Consider the following 25,307-nt stretch of genomic DNA (forward strand, 5'->3'; position numbering starts at 1 on the left):
TCAAGCTCCTTGGCTTTACCAGTTCTCATTATTCTTTGTCACTGGTGAATCCTTGTCATACTTGCATACTTGGTAGCCCTTAAGTTACCTTTATCCTTCCAAAGAAATGACTATAACTTATAGCAAAAACAGAAATGGTGGAAGAACTCAGCCAATCAAGCAGTATCTGTGAAAAGAGAAACCAGTTAACGTTTCAGGTCAGTGACCCTTCCTCAGAACAGAATCCCTGACCTGAACCATTGACTAGTTTCTCATTACGTGGATGCTGCTTGACTGGCTGAGTTCTTCCAGCACTTGCTTTTGTTTTGAATTTTAGCATCTGCGGTTGTATTTGTTCTCTCAAATATAACTTCAATTTTGATTTTGTTAATAAATTGTAGTGTAACTTGTATTTGACCGTGAACCAAATCATTAAGTGAGCAGAAATAGCCCCAGAACTTAACCACCCAGTTCTCATTTGAAAAATTATCCTCTGAATTTGGCAGCTGTAAATTACTCCCAAGTGTTTAGGTGAGTGGTAGAAGTTTAGGAGTTGATAGGAATGTGGAAGAATATATAAAAAGTGGGATTAATGTAGGGTTTGTGTAAATGGGTGGTTGATGACCAGCACAGAGTTGGTAGGCTGAAGGGCCTGTTTCTGTGCTGTATTGCACTAAAGGGCAATGGATCCTTTTTTAGTGTTAGCCTTAAACCTTGTTTAAAGGCTCTTGTGAAATCCTTGTATACTACATTCACTGCAATTCACCCTCTTGACCATATGTTGTTTCCATATTTCCTTGTGGCATCAAGTCCATGCTGATCACAGAGTAATCCCATTCTTTCCCCTAATTTTCCTTGTAACCTATTCTCTCTACATTCCTCTCAAATCCCCCAAGATTCTATTACCTACCTATACATGAGGCAATTTACAGCTGTCAGTTAACCTATCAACCCACAAGTCTTGGCATTGTGGGAGGAAACTGGAGCATGGGGTGAATGCTAGAACTCCACACAGACAGCACTGGAGGTCAGGATTTAACCTGGTTCACTGGTGTCCTAAGAGGACAACTCTATTAGTAGTGCTACTGTGTCTCCGTCTGTCTCCTCATATCATTGAGGTTTTTCCTTTTGAAATTTGTGCTGGTTGCTTTGATTTAATTTTGTTATTATTAGATGCCAAAATCCCCCCACAGATGCTAAATTAACTAGCTTTGATTATAGTTTTATCTCCCTTAAAAAATGGCTGTGTGATCCCTCTCCTTTGCACTTGTCCATTCTGACTCCAAGTCCTAAAATATAATTTTAATAGCCAAAGCAATTTCATTCCTCAAAATTAGGATTTGTCTTGTTAGGTCCTGGTGCTTTGTTTTCATGTGTGTTAGGCACTCAGTTGATGAAAAGCTAATGAATCATGACAAAATCATACTGCAAAATCTAAGTTCATACTGTATGTTGTTGAGCATGGAAAAGGCCCTTTGGCCCAACTTGTCACTGACCAAAGTGCTTATTGGAACTAATCCCATTTGCTTGTGTTTGGCCCATGTTCCTCCAAAGCTTCCCTATCCATGTACCTGTCTAAACGTCTTTTAAATGTTGTAATTATCCCTACCTCTACCACTTCCTCTGGCAGCTTGTTGCAGATACACTCTCTTTTAAATCTTTCCCCTCTCACCTTAAATCTATGCCTTCTAGTTTTAGACTCTCCTAACCTGGGAAAAAGATTTTGACCATCCACCTTATGATTTTACATTGCCTCTAAGGTAAATAATAAATACCTTGGTCTCCTATGCTCCGGAGAAAACAGCCCAGCCTATCCTTGTAACTTGAGCTGCCAGTCCCGGCAACGTCATTGTGAATCTTTTCTGCACTCTCTACTTAAATGAAATCCTTTATAGCATGGTAACCAGAACTGCACACATCCAACTGCGGTCACAGACCTTTTTTGCTCTTTCCTCCTCTATCTTCTTTCCCTCCCTCAATACTTAAAGCCTGTCAAATCTAACCTTTGCCAGTTCTGTTAAAAGGTCATCGATCTGAAGCATTGTCTGTTTCTCTCCCCACTATATTGCTTGACGAATATTTCAAGATTTTGCATCTAATTTCCAGCATCTGCAGTATTTTATTTGTGTTTTACTTAGCTTAATTGCTTTCATTTTGTGGTCACCAGTTATCAATACTGAATTGATTATTTGACATGCCATTTTGTGTTTGGTAGAAATACTAATTTGAATTCCTGTGAGGCATTTAAAGTAAAGATATCAATTGTAAAGTTATTGTTTTAAGACCAACAATTAGTTAATGTCAGCATCTCTTTAATACTAGGTCACACAACTCTACGTTCCCTCAGCCAGGCATGTGTGGAGGATGCGTCGAATGGGAAGGATTGGACCACTGCAGTCAACACTAGATGGTAATTGCCATCCTCTTACTAGAGTTAATTTATGTTGGTGGTATTTATTGCATTAAATGAAGAGTTTATTGCACAATTCACTGCTCAGTCAATACATGTCTGCAGAAATTGCTATCAACATTTCCATCAAATGGGAGCAAGTACATTGAGCAGAAAAATGACCGAAGTATGAATGATGAACTAGCTAGGTTAAAGAAATCTAGGGATTTGGCACATGTGGCTCATGTCCAGTTGGTGTGAAACATCAATGGATGATAAATTTACACTGTATTGTCAAAACAGAACTCAACAGACAAATGTGATAAAGTTGTGCTTGTACAGTAAAACCATTCCTTGATGTATCCATTTAGGTGTGACATTTAGATTTTAGAGGCAGCACAGAGAAAAATTGGCAGTGACTCTATTTTCAGCAAAGAGTTGGGGAAAATTGTCTTTTTTGTGCTCAGAATAACTTGTTTCTTAGTAATTCTGCTGTAACCACAAAGTAAGGATGCATGTTGAAAGTAGACAAAGGCAGATTTAGGGCCAATCTGCTTATCCATTACTCCTGTATTTGCAGATGTATGGTGGCTAATTTTGGTCTCTTGTTCAACCCATTTCCTTTTCTCTAGTGGTTACCTCTGAGCCCTCACCATATGCACATGTATCCCTAAATGATCCCCCTTACCAAACTATCCTTACAAGCTCCTTCTTTGATGGCATACATTCTTATCTGCGAAGCTCTAAGAGTTTTCTTTCTATATTAAAAGCATTGTTTAAGTGCAAACTGATCTAAACATTGTTTGTTTAATTTGGAGTGATAAGAAATTGGAGATCAAAATCATGGAATTATTTTTGGAAAAAAAACAATTGGATGCAATTTCAGCAGAGTAGAAGATATTTCGCCTGAAAAGATGGTCTGTAATGAACCATAATCTTCACTTCATGTGAATCAAAGATGTCGAGTCGTAGTATCACTGTTTATTATGTAATTTCACTGAGTGGTTTGGAAACTTTTTCAACTTGAATTAAAATAGTGATTTAATAAACTTTAGATTAATAAAGTCATTCTTGAGTTGACTTTCAATAGAAAAATGCAATAAAATTGTAATATCAAAATAAATCTATTAGAGATGGGAAAACTATTTGCCTCAGTGCTAATTGTGAATCTGATATTTATACAATGTGGACATTATTTTGTAGAAGTTCCTTTACATTCTATTTTGTGGTTTTGGGTGAATTTTCAAGTTGACTTATGATTCTGAAACTCTTAATAGAGCAATTATACCTTTAATGTTAAATGACTTGAATTTTGAATGCAATTCAGCAAAGAGTACAGTGTGAAACAAGCAGATAACAATGTGTGTATGATTTGTTTAATGCCACTTGACTCCACATGGAATAAACTCAATTAGTGTGAAAGTACTGTTGAAGCACATATGGCTGTGTTTGTTTGGCCTTTTTCATTTACTTAAATGGCAGCCACTAGAATGATAAATAGACTTCATTGATCAGCAGAGAACATATTTCTTGTAAAAGATAAAAACTTGATGGAGAAATGCAGATAAAATTGACTAATTGACCAGAATAATTGAGCTCTAGTGGTAGCATAGTGGTTTAACTTTGCTGCACAGGCAGTTTTTGTTTGAATGCTTTTTACACTGTGCGAATGAACAAGTAACATTGAGTTAATGAAAAAATATTTGACTGAGAAATACTTTTCTCCTTGTTCATATTGTGTTTATATCCTTAAGCATAGCGCAAAGTGTTGAAAGAAGGTAATGTTCAGTGCTGTGTCTCAAATGTGCAGTCTTTAACATGAAGAAGATGAGGGGAGCAGGTAGATGGGAATGCTGTTACCTACAAATTTTCCTCTTAAGTCTCATTATTCTGATTTGGAAACTTAGTGATGATTCTTTGCCATTTCTTACTCCCAGAACTCCCTTTGTAACAGCACCAAAAGGGTAACTTCCACACTATTTAAGGTTATTTAGAATAGTTAATAAATGCTGACTGAGCAATGCCTATTTTTAATTTTTCTGTTTTACATGTTTGGATATGTAACATGCACAACCAAAGATAATTTGTTCAAAATTAGTATTCATTCCACACATTGTAAGCACTGTAGCTTTCTTTTTATCCAGAACTTATTGTATTGCTGTGTATGCCTTATTAACCACATTCCAAAATTGCCCTGCCACTTTCAATCACTTGTGCACACATACCCTCTGGTCTCTCTGCTCCTATACTCTTAGAACCATATCCTTCATTCTGTAATTGCTTCTTCTCATTCTTCCTACAAAATGCATCACCCAACATTTGTCTGGATTAAACTCCATTTGCCATGTTTCAGCCCATTTCACCAACACATTAATATCTCTCAGGACTACCTTCCACACCGTTTCCAACTCTGTCAATGTTTGTGTCATCTGTGAACAAGCCTCCCACATCCACATTCAAGTTATTCACGTAACTGGACACCACCAGTCCCAGCAATCTCTCCTCTTGCCTCCTGCACCAGCCTAGGATAAATCCCATCCAGTCCTGGGGATTTATTCACCTTTAAGTCCGCTAAGGCATCGAGTATCTCCCCTTCATTTATGGAGACCTGCATGAGACTTTCACTTCACTCTACATTTTTTTTCCTTTATGAATAGCGATGCAAAATATTCATAAAGGACCTTCCCTCTACCCTCTGGCTTCATGCACAGATTGCCCATGTCCCTAATGGGCCCTACTTTTTCTCTGGTTATTCTTTCACCCTTGTTTACTTAAACAGTGCCTTTGGATTTACATTAATCATGTCTGCCACTGATTTTTCATGACCCCTCTTAGCCTTCCTAATTTCCATTTTAAGTGCCTCCCTACACTTATATTCTCGATGTGCCTCCTGGTCATTAGTTCCCCATACCTTTTTTCTCTCTTTATCCAGAGTTCCCTATACTTGTTCCCTAGGCTTTTTCCTTTGAAGTAACATGTTGACCTTGATCTCTTGCTGTTTCTCCTTTGAATGCTTTCTACTGTGCAGGTCTAGACTTGCCTCCAAGCAGATTCTCCTAATCTATCTTTGCCAGGTTCTCCCTTATGTCAATGAAATTAAACTTCTCCCAATTTAAGACCTTAGTTACTGGTTCAACCCCTATCTTCCATAACCACTTGAAAATGTACTGTATTATGATCACTTCCTTCAAAAAGATCCCTACTGACACTCCCTTTACTTGACCAGTTACATTCACCAAGATAATGCTTTCTACCCTTTGTCTATTTACATACTGCGTCAAGAAGCGTTCCTTGATGCACTCAATGATTCTGCCCTCCTCTGAGCCTTTAATGCTATAATTCTGATTTCTAGTGATTCCAGAATTTTTAGTGATAGAACATTTCACTGTGGTGATTTTTGGGCATGTCTTTCTGCTCTGTGTTTTGCAACTCCCATGTTCTTTTGTTTTCACTCTCCAACTGCTGTTTACTCATTGACTAGATGACCTTCTTTATAGTTTATCCCCATGGTCAACCTGATCTTTACACTCAGACATCCCCTCCCTCATGGTCCTTGCAGCGTAACAAGCTTTTTCTCTCTTCCCAGTTCTGATTAAGGTTCTTCAACTTGAAATGTTGACTGTTTCTCTTAACACAGATACGAGCAGTCTGTGTATTCCCAACACTGTTTTTATTTTGCCTCTGATAGCCTAAAAGTGCATTACAGCCAGTAAAGTTTGTGTGTGTGTGTATAATTTTAGCTTACATCGGAACATTGACTTATTCCTTCATATTTGTTAGTGGCATGTTGGATGTTTTGCAATTTGATTTAAAATTTTAGATATAATGGTTCATGCATATGACAATAAACTGGACTATGACTTAGAATATGACTTTGTTTCTTCTCAGTTGGTCAGGAGCCAGCTCAGTTATCTGTAGCTGAAGAACGTCATCTTGCTATTTTAACTGAACTACCGTTTGTTGTTCCATTTGAAGAAAGAGTAAAGGTAAATACTATTCTGCTGTAAACTTGACATCCCAGAATTTTTTGTAATACTGTCGGACCATCTTGTAACAGTTTACTGTCAACTAATTTCATGGACCAGGTACTTGTTGTTTGAAATTGGTTAATGCTTCCAATAAAGTCTTATACAATGACATGTTTGATTTAAAAAAAAACCAGTAAAACTCCAGAGAAGTCAATTTTTTTTTAGTTCTTTTAGTTGCAGTGCATATAAGAATTTTTTTCTGTTAAATATTAAGTTTACTCATAATTTAATCCTTTACAGATAACTTTCACTTCAAAATTTTCTGTTTCTCTATAATGTTGATATAATTAATCCCACTTAGTTCATCATTTTGCTTCTGCAGATCACTTAGGTTAAATTCATTTCATAGTTATGTTTATCCTAATTCTGTTTGTTTAAAATCCATTGCACCAAAGTGTATTGCCTGTAGTTGAGTTGGAATAACAAATACATTGTTCATTTTGGAGCACACTAGTTACAATGAACTGAAGGAAAATAAAGGAACTACGGGTGCTGGAAGTCTGAAACAAAAACAGAAAATGCTGAAAATACTCATCATGTCAGATAACACCTGTGAAAGAGAAATAGAATTAATATTTCAGGGCGAAGATTCTTTATCAGTTCTGTTCCTCATTGGAACATGCCAGTTAGTTATCATAAATTGATATCATGAGTTTGTATTTCATTTGTTATTTTAAGCATAAAATTACCAAATATTTTCACAACAGTTATTAGGGGTTAGACGTTTAACAGCAAAACCATACTGGGTATACTCTAAAACTCAGATGACCATGTCTTAGTTATTACAACTAAACTGAGCTACAGGCAGTGCATTTTGGTGATAAATGTTTTAAAAAGATAAAATAAAGCTGAATACAGACAGCTAAGTGGTTATTACCTCACTTATCCATGACAACATACTCATGTTCCCAAGTGATTCCAAGTATCCAGACTCTTCAAATCGTAGATATTTGTAGCATTAGAGGCAATTTGGTTTATCACGCGTGTTTCTCCTGAAATTCCCTCTAACCCTTAATTTAAATTTGTGCCCATAGTCATTGACCACTCTGCTGAAGGAAGTGGGGCCTTCCTATCTGCTCACCTCAAAATATTGCCTTGATTTCCTGTTCCAAAAGAAATTGCCTAGCCAATCTAAAGTTCCAGACTCCTTGTGCTAACGATCTGGAGATTCGTTATGACCACTGGGGCACCTACAAAATCTGCAAAACCCCACCCGCCCTCCACTTCCTTGTGTTCTGGTTATGTTTTGGATTTGAATGTTATGACTGATTGTGAGGTTGGTTGAGTTTGTTACATCATAGGTTTTAGCTGGAGTTGGTAATGCATATCTCATCTTGAGGTAAAATTGGTTAATGAGTCATTGGGGGTTTGCTCATCTTTACATCAGATCCTACTTTTCAGTCCTGCTGAATGTTCACATGCTCCTCACCCAGGCTAGTGCAGGTGGGGATGTTGGGTTCAGTTGCCCACAATCCACTCATAGGAAAGTAGGGTTTATATGATACTTTTTAATAGATCAATAGAAGCTGAGGCTGATGGGTCCTGGCAGTACAGTGGTCTACATTCTGTAGTCAGATACAAAGCTGTGTCCTAATTAGTGTTTGATCCAGTTTGAGTCTAATTTCCCTTTTCTATAATTCGGTGCCTTGAACAACTTGTGTTAATTACCTTCTTAGTTGCCTTGTCTGCTTATTACAAGGCCTTCAGGGATCTAGGTATGTACACTATGATCCCTCTGTTTCCCTACATTTGTCTGAAAATCTTGTAATCAAGATTGTTCTGCTATAAGCTATTTGTCAGTAATTGCTATAAATGTCTCAAGGTGCTGATGGCGCTCAACTCCTCCCTCTTCATTAACGTTACGTACTGAAGTGAATACCTTTAAGGACTGCCATTTTTTTTTAGTTATCCATTCTTTTTGCCTTTCAGATTTGCCTATTAATCCTTCACCTTTTCATTTGCAGCCCTGGTTCTCTTCTGAATCGATGTTAAGATTATCATTCCCCTGTCTATCTAGTTCAAACTCCCACTAGTACTGTTACCAAACTTCTCTGTAATGTTGCTGAACATATTGAGATTCAACCTGCCTGTCTTGTGCAGATTGGAGAATGAAGACTTGACAAATAAGTAGATACGTTGGTTATGTTTTCGTACAAAGTTGGGGGGGGGGGGGGGAATAAATAAATTTCCCAAAAACTTTGGAGAATAAAATTTAGTTGGAGGATCTGAATGAAATCTGTATTAGTAGGGAAGTGATGTTGGGAAAATTGACTGGATTGAAGGCCAATTAAGTCTAAAATGTAGATAATCGACATCTTACATGGCCCTAGGCCCTAATAGATCTGATAATTTCCCAAAGTTTCATCGACTCTGGAACAGTTCCAGTGAATTGGAGGGTAGCTAATGTCATTAAAAATTGAAGGAGACACATTAGTAGTGGGGAAAACGTCCATGGAATAGCAGAGTACTTGGGAAAACAGTGACATGATCAGACATAGTCAATATAGATTTATGAAAGGGAAATCTACTAAAAATTGAGGTTGTAACAGGCAGAATAGGTGAGGGAGAGCCAGTGGCTGTGGTGAAATTTGGAATTCTAGTAGGCATTTGATAAGGTCCCACAGGAGATTTGCGTGCACAATTATAGCATATGATTGGTAGCAAAGTGCTGAGGTGGATAGAGAAATATTTGGCAAAGAGCAGGAATAAATGGTTCTTTTTCCAAGTGGCAGTCAATAACTAGTGGGATATCACACAGAACTGCTGGGACCCCAGTTATTCAAAAAATACATTAATGTTTTCAGTGTGGGAATTAAATGTAATATCTCCAAGTTAGTATATGAAACATAGCTGGATGGGAGTGTGAGCTATAAGATGGTGCAGAGAAGCTTCATTGAGATTTGGACTGTCTGAGGGAATTGGCAAATGAATGGCAGATGCAGTATCAATGTGAAGTTATTCACTTTGGTTGCAAGGTCAGGAATGCAGATTATTATTTGATCATAAATTTGGAAAGGAGAATGTCCAATGGGACCTGGTTGACTTTGTGTACCAGTTGCTGAAAATGGTTAAGAAGGCAAATGGTATGATGGCCTTCATGGTAAGGAAATTAGGGGTGTCTTACTGCAACTGTACAATGCCTTAGTGAGACCACACTTGGAATACTGTGTGCAGTTTTTGTCTCCTTACCCAAGGGTAGATCTTGCTATGGAGGGAGCACTGCAAAAGGTCACTATATTGATTAATGAGATGTCAGAAGTGACATTTGAACTAAGATTGGGTTGATTTGCTAGAGTTCAGATGAATGAAATGGGATCTCAAAGAAACCTACAATACTCTGTACAGGAAGCATGTTCCTAAACAGGATTATGGGTCGCAGTATGAGGATAAGGGGTGAGTCATGTGGGACTGAGAGAAATTTCTTCGTCCAGTGAGTAGTGAAGCTGTGGAAATCTGTCCAACAGAAGGCAGTTGAAGCCAAATCATAGATATTCAGGAAGGAGTTGGATATAGTTAGCGATTAAGGGATATGGGGAGAAAACAGAAACAGGGTACTGAATTTAGACGATTGGCCATGGTTATTACTCTAATCTAAGATTAGAGCAAGTTCAAAGGGCTGAATTTTCTATATTTCTTGGTCACAACTTTCCCAGAACCAATCCCAGTGCTGCAGGGATCTAAAGCCCTCTCTCTCTAGCACCATTTTCTTATTTCTGTACTTTGCTTGTGTGTACTTTAGTGTTTGGCAAGAGTAATTTGGAGATTACTGCTTTTGAACTCCTGATTTTTAATTTCCCCAACTCAGATTCTGCTTACCAATTCATGTCCCACTTGTATCCACATCACTGGTGCCAGTATGGCCATGTTGCCTGATTGTTCTAAAATCATTAGAGATTATAAATGCAGAGAGAAAGAAATGTATGGCTAATATTAATTAGTAGGTGGGGAGGCATGGTAGTGTAGTGGTTAGCGTAACGTTTTACAGCGCCAGCGACTCGGGTTCCATTCCTGCAGCTGTCTGTATGTTTTCCCCGTGTCTCCGTGGGTTTCCTCTGGGTGCTCCAGTTTCCTCCCACATTCCAAAGATGTACAGGTTAGGAAGTTGTGGGCATGCTATGTTGGCGCTGGAAGCGTGGCGACACTTGCGGGCTGCCCCCCAGAACACTACGCAAAAAATGCATTTCACTGTGTTTCGATGTACATGTGACTAATAAAGATCTTATCTTAGTCCTTTCGATAAAGCTGGTATGTTAGTAATTTAATTAATATATTCAGGCGTTATCTAATTTTTGTTAAAACTATTGTCATTGCACTTTAAACAGAAACTTAAGTTTGTATCATACCCAAAACAATTCACAACAATGTTTAACAGTGTACAATATTGGTCATCTTATTTAAGGAAGGATGTTAGTGCATTGGAAGCAGTTCCATGAAGGCTTACTAGACTGAAACCTGGAATGGGAAGCTTGGGAAGCTAGCCTTGTATCTGCTGGAGTTTAGGAAAGTGAGAGGGGACTTGATTGAAACATAAGATCCTGAAGGGGTGGATATGTGAAGATGTTTCCTTGTGGGAGCCTCTGGAGCTAAGCATCATATTGAAGAAAAAGTTTTGCCCATTTAAGATGCATTGGGTGAAATTTTGTCTTTGAGAGTTGTGATTCTCTGGAACTCACTTCTCAAAGGGACATGGAAGCAGAGTCTTTGAATATTTTAAGGCCGAGTTGGATGAAGCTGGTGGAATGGAGGGAATGAAAGGTTATCAGGGTTAAATGGCAAATTGAACTTGGAATCAGATCAGCCATGGTCTGATTGAATGATGGAGCACACTCAAAGGGCTGAGTGGTCACCCTTGCTAATTCGTGTGTTCATGTTTCAGGCATATGTAGGAGAGTTTAGATGACCAATCAAAAGCTTTAGTTGATGCTGTTTGCATTTAAATTCTACTAAAACAACTTAAAAACAAATTTAACAAAGATGGTGTTTATTTGGCATTTTGTCAATTTTCCTTAACTTTACCTGCAGTGATTTCTTTTTAAGATCTTCCAAAGATTGATCTTTGCTGATAAGCAGGAAGTGCAAGGGGAAGGGCCATTTTTAGACGGGATCAATGTCACAATTCGACGCAATTATATCTATGAAGATGCATACGACAAGTTGTCACCAGAAAATGGTAGGTATGGTGTTGGAGAGATGCACCTTTGTTTGTTTTTACGTAAAATAGATTTGACAATGTGTTTATTTAACCAAGTTAATCATCTTGTCAGACTTGAACATACAATGTTGGGGGGATAGAATTGCTGTTTCCGTGAAATAAAGCAGTAATGAAAATGCCCATGATATTTATAAATGTGTTTGATATTCTTGCTGTAGTTGCATTTTTTAAAAAAATATAGCATCATGGTGAAGCTTTTCTGTGCTTGCTAATTCCTGTGCAGTGCCTTGAGTACCTCAGAAGAACAGTTCAGGCTGAGCCACTATGATGCTGCAATTCTCTGCATCAGCATCTCCTCAAACTACCAAATACTGGATTGCTTTGTTTGTTGAACCTGACCTTGGAAATTGATTTGAGACTTGCCTAACCTATTTCATTCTGCAATGAATTTGTATGATAACACTATTCACAACAGGAAGGTTATTTTAAAATCTCGTTATCTAACCAATGATGTGCAAACTTTACATCTCCATCCATTCTAAATGTGCATGCAAGTGGCAAATCTGTAATATACCATTTAGTTGAAATTATTTGTACATTGATAAGTACAAATAATTCCATCCTTATAAAAATAAGACTTGGTAAATCTGATCACCTGCAAGTAAAATGACCTCCATTACTTGGAACTATATTAGAACTATTATTAAATTCTTCCAAATTTTCCTTCATGGAGCCAAACAATCTGCTTGAGGTGTGGATGTGTGTATTTTCATGTTTAACGACATGAAGGTTATTTTACATGTTTAATGACATGGAAGGTTATTTTAGAGCCAATCAACTTGTATAAAGTTTGTCACCTATAATGTTTGTTACATATGGTGTGGGGGATTAAAATCTTATCTGAAAATTTATGAATTAAACATATCCAAAAACTCTGGTTTCCACACAATACCTCTGGTTGATTGTGTCAGGGTTTTAACTATTTCAGAACATGCAAAATAGTCTCAGTGATCGTTTCAACAGGGTGTAGCCATTTTCCAAACTTATTTTTAATAAAAAAAATATAATGGCCTGAAATTTGCAGTCAGTGTTAAAGCAATGGTGGTTGTGGCTGAGTTTGAAGAAATGTTCCCACAAACATTCAGCAATCTGTCTTGAGAATTTTCCAATTTCCAGTGGCATCTGCTGTTGGATAGTGGTTCAGGAGGATCTTTTGTGTCCATCAGCTGTGATTTCATTAATGTATCCAAGCATCTTATTGCACTGTTGAATCTCTGAGCATATTGGGGAAACAAGTTTACGATGACTCCAAATTATTTTAGACTGCTAAATTCAATTGAAATATAAGCAAAATTAAGTAGATGGTAAAATATCAAACCCTTAAACATGTTTTTATTGAGTTAGGTAGCTTGCTAATCAGTAATTATAATTCATTATTTTGTTTAAAAACTCAAGCGTCAAGTAGTAAAACTCAACATTTTCTGCGTATTTTGCAGTATAATCTCTATAATTGCTTATAACCGAAAGGAATTCTTGATTACAGCAGGTTAGGCTGCAGTCGCTGGAGTCTATGAAAGAGTGCTATATCCCTGGAGGTAACATATGGGATTTGTGTGTGTACTATCAGTTTCATGGAATAATGGTGCACTCGGACAGTTTTGCTGTCATTACTGTAAAAATCTGGACAACTAGCATGTACTGAGTAGAAATGTTCAAAATGTATATTGTTGATTGCAATGTTCTACCAACAGGTATTTTTTGGCATTCTGCATGTTTGATGAGCACTTGAAAATGTTCACTAGATTAATAATAGAAGAGCATCTAATTTGCAATGACATTTCAGGAGAAAAATTCATTTATCTCCAACAATAATCCTTCAAAGTATTTGAACATGGGTTGTAAGCCTCCTTGCTTTTCATTCCATTGATTTCATTAGAATTGGATTGTATGAGATGAATACAATCAGCAGCTGATATTCTTACGTATATTTAGTCCTAACGTCCAGTGATTAATTTTTCATTAGTCTTGTAAACAAAGTGATAAATTTGACATTTTAGCATTAGTTGATGGGAACTGATTTTCTTTGAAGTGATAGAGCAAAGTTTAAAAAAGCTTACTTAGAATGTATGTAACACTAAAATAGTCCTATTTAATTAGCAATGCTGTGATGTTTGTTTAAATGCTGCTTGATTTTTTTTCTCTTGGTCTGTTTCTGGTGACTTCTAGTTTTTGTGTGCTGTTTAATTCTGTGTCAAATTGCACCCACTGAACAGCATAAATTACAGCATGGACTGAAGTCATTGGAGCTTTATGACCAATCCAACTAATCCCACTCCCCTGCCCTCTCCCGATAATACTGCATAAATATCTGAAAGGAAGGAATTCGCAGCTTCCCTTTTAAATGCTGTAATTGAACCTGTCTTTACTGCTGCAGTTGCTGTCATTTTCATGGTGTATTGATGAAAAGTCATTACAAAGACTGAAAAATTTACTGTAATTGCTACCAAATCTGGACTACTAGAATATACCACACAGAATTGTTCAGAATTAAAAGCAATCACTATCCGTGGCTGTGCGTTCTTAACATTCTAAACACATACTGGGTAACAAGATTTTTTCCCCAGTGTCATTTTTGGTTCTTTTACCAATGACATTCATTCTGTCTCCTGGTTGTTGACTCCTTCACCAATGGCAACAGTTTCTCTCTCTCCTGTCGATATCCTTCATCATTTAAATACCTCTGCTGTACCTTCTTGCAATGTTCTTTGTTCCAACAAGAACAGTCCAAGTTGCTTCATTCTATTCACTTAACTGAAGCCCTTCATTCCTGGAATCATTTCAGTAAATGTCTTTGGCACTCTAAAGCCTCAAGTCTTTCCTAAAGTGAAATGTTCAAAACCGGACATACTCTAGTTGTGGCCAAACCTGTATTCTATGAAGGTTCACTATGATTTGCTCTTATTCTTCAGCCTCTTTGAAGTCCAGAATGCTGTTTGTTTTTTTTTGTTTAAACCACTTTCTCAGCCTGTCATGATATTTTTTGGAATCCATGTATGTGCACTTCCAGATCTGTTCTCTCGCTCCTTACAGAATTATGTTCTCTCATTTATATTGCCTCTTCTCATTCTTCCTACCAAGGTGTAACCTGTATGCATTCATTAGAGTTTAGAGATGGGTCTGTATTCCTTGGAGTTTAGAAGAGGGATGACCTTATTCAAATATATAAAATCCTAAGGGGGCTTGACCAGGTTGATGTTGAGATGTTTTCACTCATGGGAGGGTCACAAATAAGGGAACCTCAGTTCACAATGCCTCCAAATTCTGTCATTAGCAAGAAACTTGTGCCCTATGGACCCAAGTCAAAATCATTAATCTACATGAAGAAAATCAGCAGGTCTGACCCCTGAGAAACTCCACTGTGAACTCCATCTTTTTACTTCTATTGCATATTGTTGGTAAAGTATCCATCTGCAATTTACTCTGTAACCTTTCCCTTATTACTTGTATTCCCTGGGCTTAATGTGTAAGTGTTTTCCTGCTTGCTTTTCCAACTATGATCATCTTTACAACCTTCTCTCTTTAATGCAACTTAAGTTACATTCCCTAGAAGCTGTTTTGGCCTAATGACCTGAAATGCTCCTTGCCCTCAAACTCCCTTCCCTTTTGAAAACTGCTTAAAAATTGCCCATTTCACTACACCTTTGGTTCCTATTACTATATGCACGTTTTTGGAAATGCTGTGACCTATTAAAGATGCTGCTTAAATGTAAGTTCTTGTGCATGGAATTTGTACCTTGTGCTTCCACTTGTGGGTGAGTTCAGAATTAGGTTATAAATATGATCACTAATTGAATTCAGGAGAAACAGTTTAGTTGTGAGAATGTGGAACTTGCTATCACACAGAGTTGTTGGAGCAACTAACTTGGATGCATTTGAAGGAGGGAATAAGTTGAGGGATATGTTGATGCAGAGAGAGGAATTGGGATGGGACAAAGATTAGTGTTTACACCCACACAGATCTTCTGGGGCAAAGGGCTTTCTATATGCAGTAAATTCCAAGCAGAATCATAGAAAGTTGGCGATGCTATATGACTAGTGCTGGATATTATAACTGAAAAGGCTACCACTAGGAAAAAGTAACAACAGGAGTGCTCCGCATTTTTGTTCTGGGTAAGCTATATTCTACTCTTGCAAGGTTTCTGGTATAATCACATTGTTAATAGAGCACTTAAATTTATTGCATTTTGCTACTTGTTATTGCAACTGTGGCTGCCTTTTCCTATAATTGGAGAAGTAAAGCTTGTAACTCAAGTTTTCCACAATGCACTGTGGAATTATTCGTGGATATGTGTTGCAAGACATGATTTGTGGCAAGTGATTTCTTTTTTTTTATTGCTTGGCTTCATTCAGAAAGCAGCACATTCACAGCCTTTGGGACCTTTTAAGTAAAATTCTACTTTGGCAGTAAATCAAACCATGTATGTTAAGTAGAAATTAATGTGGTTTGTCAAGGAAACTGCTGCAAAAATAAATGCAATCCTAAAGGAAATCTCTAGGGCAAAAAAGTGTGATTTAAATAAAAATGAAATCAGATTCATTCACCAAAATTTTTAAGAGATAAAAACCAGCAGCAAGAAAAGATTATTAGCCTTTAAAGATTACTTGAATCTGGATAAATGATGTGCATTATTTCTTGATCAATGGTTTAGAAATGTCAATTACATTTATGTGCAGAAGATAATTTCTTAACAAATGTTGAATGCCAAGATATACTCACTTAACAATGAATGTAGATATATTTAAAGATAGATGTATCTAAAGGTTGAAGACCCTCTGACAGAACCTGAAACGTTAACTTTTACTTTCTCCACAGATGCTACCTAATTGGTTGTTTCCAGAAATTTCTGTTTTTATTTCAGATTTCCAGCGTCTGCAGTTTTTTTAAATTATCTTTAATTGCAGGCATGTACAGGTATGTGTCACCCTCAATGTCTTTTTGGGTAAATTCATCTTGAAACAATTTAGTCATCTGTCCCAGGGAAGAGGATTGTTATGTGACAATTAAATTTTATTCCCCTTTTAAGATATTCAAAAATTAAATGATGTACTTCGAAAGAGCCTTTCACAAATGTTTTGAATAAATAACAGCTAATTTCTAGTATTTACTGTTTCAGATGTGACCAATGTACTCATGACTTCAGCAAAAGTGTATGCATTACGTTGTAAAAAAAAGTGAAATGCTTGCTGAAAATTCACTATTTGCCCTATTTTCCAGAATCTGACCTGAGAAAAAGAATACGCGTTCACTTATTAAATGCACATGGTTTAGATGAAGCTGGAATTGATGGTGGAGGAATATTCAGAGAGTTTCTTAATGAACTGCTGAAGACTGGCTTTAACCCAAACCAAGGATTTTTCAAAACAACGAATGAAGGACTTCTGTATCCGAATCCTGCAGCAAAAATGCTGGTTGGGGATCACTTCACCAGACATTACTATTTCCTCGGAAGAATGTTGGGAAAGGTGAGAGTTAAATTAAGGTATCAAGTGTGTCTCAAAGTATTTTTTGGGGAAATGGCTGGAAGATAATGAGATTACCTTTTCTTTCAGGCTAAATTTAAAGAAACACTTTGTCATGTACTGTTGCGTTTAGAGTCCATGCAATTGGTGGGATTGTTTTTCGAATGTACCAGTACGAAATATAAGATTTTAACTTTTTTTTCTCAAAGGTCATGGATATCCAAAGCGCCAAGGAAGAATGGTTTTGTCAATTCATAAAAGAAATGACAGATACAGTAATTATCAAAATATAATATTGAGATTTATCAAAATATTATATTGAGATTGATAGGTTCTTGATTGGTAAGGGGGTTATGGGGAGAAGGCAGGAGAAAGGGGTTTAAAAAAAATCAGCCGTGATTGAATGGCGGAGCAGACTCAATGGGTTGAATGGCCTATTTCTCCTATTTCTGCTCCTATATCTTATGGCGTTATAACACAAAACAGACATACAGTGCATAACAAACTCATCAATTCTCTCGTAATTCAAGCAGTAGACAGCACACTGCCTCAGCGTTAGCAGTGAGCAGCAACAGTCTTTCCCAGTCAAGGTTTTGAGCCTCTCTGAGCATGAGGGATTTGCCTTGATGAGCTCTGTTGTTTTTTTTGCCCTTTTTGCATGGACTCAGCCACCCAATTTAAAGCGACTGGCAAATGCTACTTATCTGTCACTATCCTGATTGACTCAACCCATTAATGAACCAGTTACAAACAATCAGGTCCTCAAATTAACTCTTTGTTAATTAGGTAATGTAGTTGTGATAGTTGCTCATCTCTGACATTACTCAGTCTTGGTATGACCTGTTAGTCACCTCTTGCTAAACCTGGGTGTGTTATTGGGGTGGGTGGGGGTTGGGTGTGCAGGCAGGTGGTGCAATGACACTGTATCACAGCTCCAGCAACTTGGATTCAATTCTGGCCACTAGTGCTGTCTGTGTATAGTTTGCATGTTCTCCCTATGACTATTTGGGTTTCTCAATTGCTTGCTTCCTCCCATGTGCCAATGATATGCTGGTGATTGGGTTAATTGACTACTGTAAATTATTCCGAGTGTAGGTGGCTGCTGGGAGCATCGGGAGTGAGGAGATGTTCTTAGTAGATGAGAGAGCATAGGTGGAGGAATGAGTTCTCTGAGAGCCGGCAAAGCCAAATAGCCTCCTATGTCATAAGGAAAAAGCTTCTGGCATCAACTTGATTAGATTTGACTGTTTTGTCTGTCTTAAGGTACACATAGCATGATTTCCTTCATTCCAGTGCTTATTTTTCCTGAGGAAACTTATAACAGGTGCTTTTAGAACTCTGCTAAAAACTCATCCATTAAAGCTTTAAACTTGCATGCCTCTGTTCTTATGATTTCTTCTCTGATCACAAAATGGTTGTAGTTCCAGTAGCGCTATTAGCAGACCGTAGTTCATATTTTTTCTCAACCTTTCTAACTATACTCCTGCCAACTAATCCTGAACTTTCCACATAGCAATTTTATACCCAAAACACTAAAATAAACTGTAAGAAGTTGTATTTCCACAAGCACCTTGCAAAAATAATGTAAAATCTGTTGGTGTATGGTTTTCAAACAGATTTGATGCCTTTAATTTCATTTTTCTTTACAATGATACCATTTCATTCTTTATTAGAAATTATTGACAAAGCGCCTCCTCGATTCAGACTTCACTCAGTGAATTGTTGGACTTAGTCTGAATGTTTTTGCTCTTCACAGCTGTGGGAGCAATGGTGGCACAACATGTTCAGGTCTTGATTAGTGACCCCTGTTCAAAGTAAATGGATAATGGGTGCTGGACAAATTTGGTTGCACCTTAATCTTAATGCTCTATGCTCATAAAGAACTTCTTTAAAAAAAAAGTAACAGAAGACGGCAGGCATTTTTGGGTCTGTACCACAATAGATTCACAGGAGGGAAGGGTAGAAAATTTGTAGGATAGAGAGAATAGAAATTTAGTATGCAATTTCAATGTTATCCCCAAAGGACTAGCTTTTAAATCAATGAATCTCTGCAAATGTAAATGAAATACAAACCAAGATGTCATCATGCTATTAGAATTTTAAAAATCTCCATGTTCCTGGTGAAGTGAATTTTCATTCACTTCCATTTGAAAAATTTCCATTTTTCAAGTATGCTTTTTTTTGTACCAATGTTTCTTTGAGGATAACTTAACTATTTTACATAAACAGAAAATGCAAGAAATACTCAGCAGTTGGGTAGCATTTGTGGAGATGGTGTTAACATTTTAGGTCAATGATCTTCCATCAAAATCAGAAAGTTGAAGACAAGTTTAGAAATGCATTGGAAGGGGGAAAGGGAGGAAAGGACAAAAGTGAAGGTAGGAAGATGAAGTGACAATGAAGGATGGCTAGCTGATTCAAAAAGTTTAATTTTGTTTAAAATTGATCTGCTTAAAATTGAAGATCAGCAAATTGTATCACAATTGTTCTTCCAATGTCGTAAAAATCAGTCCAATGAACTGCAGGGAAGATTTAAATTTCAAAATTAGTTTAAGTAGATATTTGTGGAGGGAGTCGAAAACCAGGAGTCATAAACATTTGATTGTCATTGTACAGTAAAAATTGAACATTTTGCTGCTGCTCTGATTTTGAAAATTGGAAAGGAAGTGTTTCCAGTTACTACTTTGTAAATCAGTAGAATTTGGTCAGCATGTTTGTTTTTTTTATATATCATTTCCTCCATTGTTGTATTTGGTGACTTGTACACTCCAGTAAAGGCATAGCTCTGCTCATTTAATGTGTTGACAATTATCATTTGGTTAATAGCTCTACCGCAAGTTGGATGATATATTTGTAATAAGAATATCTCCTTTCTTAGAGGCTAGGGAAACTGGGAACAGCACAGAATCAATCAGTACCAAAGAAAGTTAGATAATGCAATACAACCAACTCATAGTTTCTTTCAAAGGCAGTAAATGTGCTGTTTAACATTATTCATTTAATTCCAGAGCTTGGAACTTAAGAGCAAGTTGTTCTCTATTATCTGCAAAACAAAAGTTAGTTGGAAAATTACGGCAAATGTTCTGTAGCCTCAGCAATAAAGGGTTGGAGGATACACTTTTAGTTTAAAGGTAGCTGGCTATTCTGCCAAAGTTGAAGAAGCTCCTCATCCACAAAACCTCAAACTTGGAAACATGGTTTTAAGAAATGAAAGGTCTCAGACTTTAGGAGAGAGAAACTGAGTTAACTTTTCAGTGTAGTCCCTCTTGTAAATACTGTATATTCTGGATATTTCACATCCTAGGTAAAAAAACTGTGAGAGAATGTGTTTACCCACTAATATTAGGAAAAGCTGATTTGGCAAACTCTTTACTGAGTTGCAATATTTGAAGGTGACAAATGGAATATTCCAACACCTCTCAATGCCAATGAGCTTGTTCTTTATTAGATGCATGGAGAAAATGCTGCAGACTGAGTTTAGTGAGTTAAAAATGAATTGTTTCAAGTACTTAACATTAAAGCTATGACAGATAAATACCGTCTACAACAAAACTAATTATATTTTGATTATAATTGAAAACGATGTAGATTGTAAATACTGTACGTTTCACGTCTGAGCAAAAAACTGCCTTTTAGGGTGCTGTTGATTGATTACTACCTATATTTATTGGGGCATAATTAATTCAAATTTACTTTAATGCATGTGCAGTGATTGTTTAGTGTGATTCAGTGCACTAAGGTCTTTATAGCCATCTTAACAGAAGGGATTACCTCATGTCGCTGGCCACTTGTCAATTAAACTTTCCATTAAGAGATGATTCTTGATTCTGTTTGTGTAGTGATTGCATTTTGTTGGCTTTAAATCAGGCAGCTAGACAAAGCATAAATAAGCAGTCAAAATATGTGGTAATGGCATTTTGATCTGTTTCACAGTTAGAGAGACCTAAAGGTCAATTTGGTTGATTTATCTTGCTTTTTTTAAGGTACAGTTCAGTTTGCATGTAGCTCACCTTCGTAATGCCTAGTCAGCTAGTTTTAGTGAAGTTGCCATCTTGTCTTCTAATGTACTTGTTTTTGCATTCTGTAGACTTTAGCAGATATCAAAACCATATAGTGACAAAGGAAGGGACTGTTTATGCACCTTTTATGACTTGGAACATCAGTAAACGTCACATTTTACAGCCAGTCAAGGACGTCCAGAAAATCAAAAATCTGACAAAAACAGAAAATGACAGCAAGTCAGGCAGCATCTATGGAGAGAGAACCTGAGTTAATGTTTCAGGCCAACAACCATTCACCAGAAAAGCCAGAAAACAAGCTGTAAGTTGCAGAGAAAGGAGAGGAGTGGGGAGAAAGAAGACAATATGGTATTGGCAGCTGAAAGGATGGAGACATGAGACTGCAGATGCTGAAATCTGAAGCAACACAAAATGCTGGAGGAGCATGGTGGGTCAGGCGGCATCGATGGAGGGGAAATGGACAATCGATATTCAGCTGAAAGGATGGTGGAAATGTATTAATTGTAGCTAAACTGTCTAGAAGAGGTGTAAGTGGAGAGTTATGAATGAGAGTAGAGATGAGGGGGGAAAATAAGTGCTGGAACTGAGGTACAAAATAGAGTATTGTTAGAAATCTAAAATAAGCATGCTGGAAAGGCCCAGCAGTTGGGAATCTATGGAGAAAGAAAAAAAACTGAATTAACTTTAGAGGTTGATGACCTTGTATCAGAACTGGGTCTTTCTGCTGTAAGCTGGTTATCTAAAACTGTTGACTTCAATGTGGAGTCCCAAAGGCCTTGAGTATGCCTTGGGCTTCATTAGAACTATGTAGGAGGCCGAAGACAGAGCTGGGAATAGGGTGGGAATTATAATGACAGGCAGCTGAAAATTCAGGGTCTCCTTGTGGACTGCAAAGCAGGCCCCCAATCTACATTTTGCTTTCTCCAGTGTAGAGGAGACCACGTTGTGAACTTCAACGCAAATTGGAAGAAGTACAAGTGAATTGTGTGTCACCTTGAAGGACTGGATTCCTAGATGGTGAGAGAGGAGGAATAAAAGGGGAGGTGTTGCATTTCCTGCAGATACATGGGACAATGCTGTGAGAAGGAGGGTGGGCATTGCTGAAGATTACACCAGTAAACAAGGGAGTTGCAAAAGGAAAAGTCCATTAACGCTGAAAGGAGGTTGAAGGTGGCAGAAGTTGCAGAGAATGATTTGTTAAAAATGGAGGCTAATGGGATGGAAGGTAAAGGACAAGGGGAACCTTTACAAGTGTACTTTTATCTAACTGCATCCGTAACTTACCATTTTCTAACGTAGGTACACAAATATTAAACTACAGCTCCCAGTGTGCCCCTCCTCCAGCCCCCATCATCCATCATCATTTCCCTCCCCCTCCTGGTTCCATCCACCCATGACCTTTGCAGTTCATTCACAGGCTTTTTCTCCTCCATCATCTGGTTCTGGATCCACCTTCCATTCACCTCTCCCCTAATGGTTCCTATTATCACATTCTTTACTTATCACATTCTAGCACTGGAAGCTCTTCGCATTCATGCTGATCTCCCTCCAGCAGCTGTCTCCTACTTTGGCAGTTGCCCCACCTCACTCTATCTGCCTCTTTTTTTTCCCTCTTTGTCTGCCCCCATCTGTCATTCACCTGCAACTGTCCCCTAACTCCAGCCCCTTCCTCTCCCCTTCGTGACGCAATCTGCCTGTCACCTTTTATCCCTCATCAGATGGACTCCCGTCTCACCACTCCCCTTCTCTTCATTCTCCCCATCTCCTCTCTGTTCTGTCCTGATGCAGGGTTTCAACCTGAAACATTGACAGTTCCTGCTCCCAGACCCCTCACCCCCCCACCAACGGATGCTGCTTGACCCACTGAGTTCCTCCAGCAGATTGTTACTCTTACTGCCAACTTGTCCTTCCGTAAAGTCCACAGTCTTGAGTAATAGTTTTGTAGTACTTAATGCTTTTCTCATGATGAGAAATGGAGTTTGTACATTCACTGCAGTGTTTTTAAATCAAACCTTTGGCTTGCAAATTGTGTTAATTACATCTTGTCTTTTGTTTTTACTATGGTAATCTATTTTCTCTCTGGTTGCCATCTGTATTCTCTCATAATCCTGCAATTGTTCCCAGTCTACTTACTGCCATTATTCTCTTTCTTGCAGTTTTATGCCAGGCTGTAATGTAACCCGAGTTCTCAGAGCTCCACTAATTTTGTGAGAGATTACTGGTGAAAGCATAAATTCATAGCTATTCTTTATATGTTAAGCACTTTGTTTAACCTGTGTCACCTCCACTCTAGAACCAAGGTCATCCCAACCTCGGTTGATTTGTAGTATGCTGAGGATGTTCCTGTTTGCTCATGTTCTGAGGCTTGTCTCCAAGTCATCATTGACTTGTTCCCTGAAACAGATTAAAGATGGGTGTTGAACTTCTGCAAAACAAGTTTTCTACCAATCTGCCCTTGCTGTACAATACTGCCGTCTAGCAAATTTTGATGGTGACACCCTTGGAAAATGTGGAATATCTCCAATAACTCGGGATGAAAAAAAGAACAAGATGCTGGAGGAACTCAGGTCATGCAGCATCTGCAGAGAAAAGCAGACGGTCAATGTTTCTGGTCAGGACACTTCTTCAGGACTGAAGATAGGAAAAGGGGAGCCCAATATATCAGGGGGAGGGGGGAAAACAGAGCAGTGATAGGTAGTCAAAAGAAGGGAGGCAGGGTGGGCACAAGGTGGTGATAAGTAGATGCAGGTAAGAGATGGTGATAGGCAGATGCAGGGAAGAGGGGAGAGGAGATCTACTGGGGGATGGGTCAAAGGTGTGGAGGCAGGCAGTGGGGGGAGGAGAGGAAAAGGAGAGAGAAAAGAGAAAAAATAGTGAGGAGAAAAAAGATAGGCTAGGAAAAAGAAGAAAAGTGGGTGGGGTAGTTGGTTTTCTTAAAGTGGGAGAATTTGATATTCATCCTGTTAGGCTGTTAGGTCCCAAAATGAAAAACCTCATTTTCTGTCTTGGGACCTTGCTGCCTAACAGGATGAATGTGGCGGTGCATACCCAGCACCAGATTTGTAAAATTGGAACTTTGTCCCAAGTTTTGTCACAGTAAGAGATTGCCATGTAGACAGAGAAAAGGATTCAAGGATGTTCGGAAATCCTTGGGGGGGGGGGGGGGATGTGCAGCTTCGTCTCTTCCTTCCCTCCCCCCACCCCCAAACTCATGGCCCATGACTGCTCAAATTGGAGGAGGAGCATTGGGATTGTATTGAGAACTTAGAGTCCATGCATCGTGTACATAGGTGGACTGTAAACAGTGAGGTGTGAGCCAAGCTATTTGACTGCCCTGCCAAGCACCACCTTCCCCACCTGTGACAAACCCTCCGGTCCCACATCAATTTCATCGCCCAACGCAGAACCCACAAGCTGGAGTTGGAAACAAGTCATTGCAAAAGAGCTTTAAATCACTGATGTAAAAGTTATCAAAAATTGGGAGAGTAATTGAAAAAGCACCAACCATTGTGAATGAATATTGCAGAACAACAAGGGGACTAACGGAAATGAAAAATTAATTACTGGGACACTGGGCAAAATGAGAAAATGACAAAAAAGGCAACAATTATTAATATGTGCATTCCTCTTACGGTGGAATATAACAGCTTAAAGAGTAATACTTGAAAGCAAAATGTCTGACAATTAGAGTGAAGAAATGTTACTGGGTGGCATTTAAGTGCAAGTTTCAGATTTTTCTTAAGCTATTTTCCACGTAAGACAGCAACAGAGACGTACAGGGAAGAAAAGTACAGGCTGACAGAGTGCTTGCACAATTGATGGGAATTACTAGATTATGTGCAAAAACTGACCCACCTACATATTGTCAGGCTGAAGTTCATTCCTAGTTGTTCTAATAACAGATAAATGGCAAAATGAAGCCAGTTCATAACAAAGAGGATGTCCTATCCTTTTGGAGGCAGTAAACTCCTTTCCACAATGAAGCCAGTCTCTATCATGTACAAGGGTACAATGACACACTAGGTGGAACAGATTGTGGGTAGATTTGGCATCTCCAAATTGGGTATCCTAGAAGTGCAGTGGGCCATTGGCAACAGTGGAATTGTATTCCATTGATAATTAAGATTTTGTGAATTTTTGCATCCCTTGCTACTTTGTCATCAGTAAGTTTGAAATTGTCCTTACTTTGATGGGGGAAAAAATGGGCATACCTTTGAATA

At 38.1% G+C, this 25,307-nt stretch overlaps 1 protein-coding gene across 4 annotated transcripts in view; it reads left to right on the forward strand.

Annotated features, from left to right (window-relative positions):
- ube3c (ubiquitin protein ligase E3C) overlaps window positions 1-25,307 on the forward strand; it is a 119,364-nt gene that overhangs the window by 59,134 nt on the left and 34,923 nt on the right. For all 4 annotated transcript variants that reach the window (XM_052016734.1, XM_052016732.1, XM_052016733.1 and 1 more), the window contains exons 16-19: window positions 2,302-2,389; window positions 6,257-6,354; window positions 11,434-11,566; window positions 16,824-17,071. In XM_052016734.1, the coding sequence (XP_051872694.1) occupies window positions 2,302-2,389; window positions 6,257-6,354; window positions 11,434-11,566; window positions 16,824-17,071 (567 nt within the window). The remainder of the gene's footprint in view (window positions 1-2,301; window positions 2,390-6,256; window positions 6,355-11,433; window positions 11,567-16,823; window positions 17,072-25,307) is intronic.

Source organism: Pristis pectinata, chromosome 5 (assembly GCF_009764475.1).
Source record: "Pristis pectinata isolate sPriPec2 chromosome 5, sPriPec2.1.pri, whole genome shotgun sequence".
Classification (NCBI taxonomy): Eukaryota; Metazoa; Chordata; class Chondrichthyes; order Rhinopristiformes; family Pristidae; genus Pristis; species Pristis pectinata.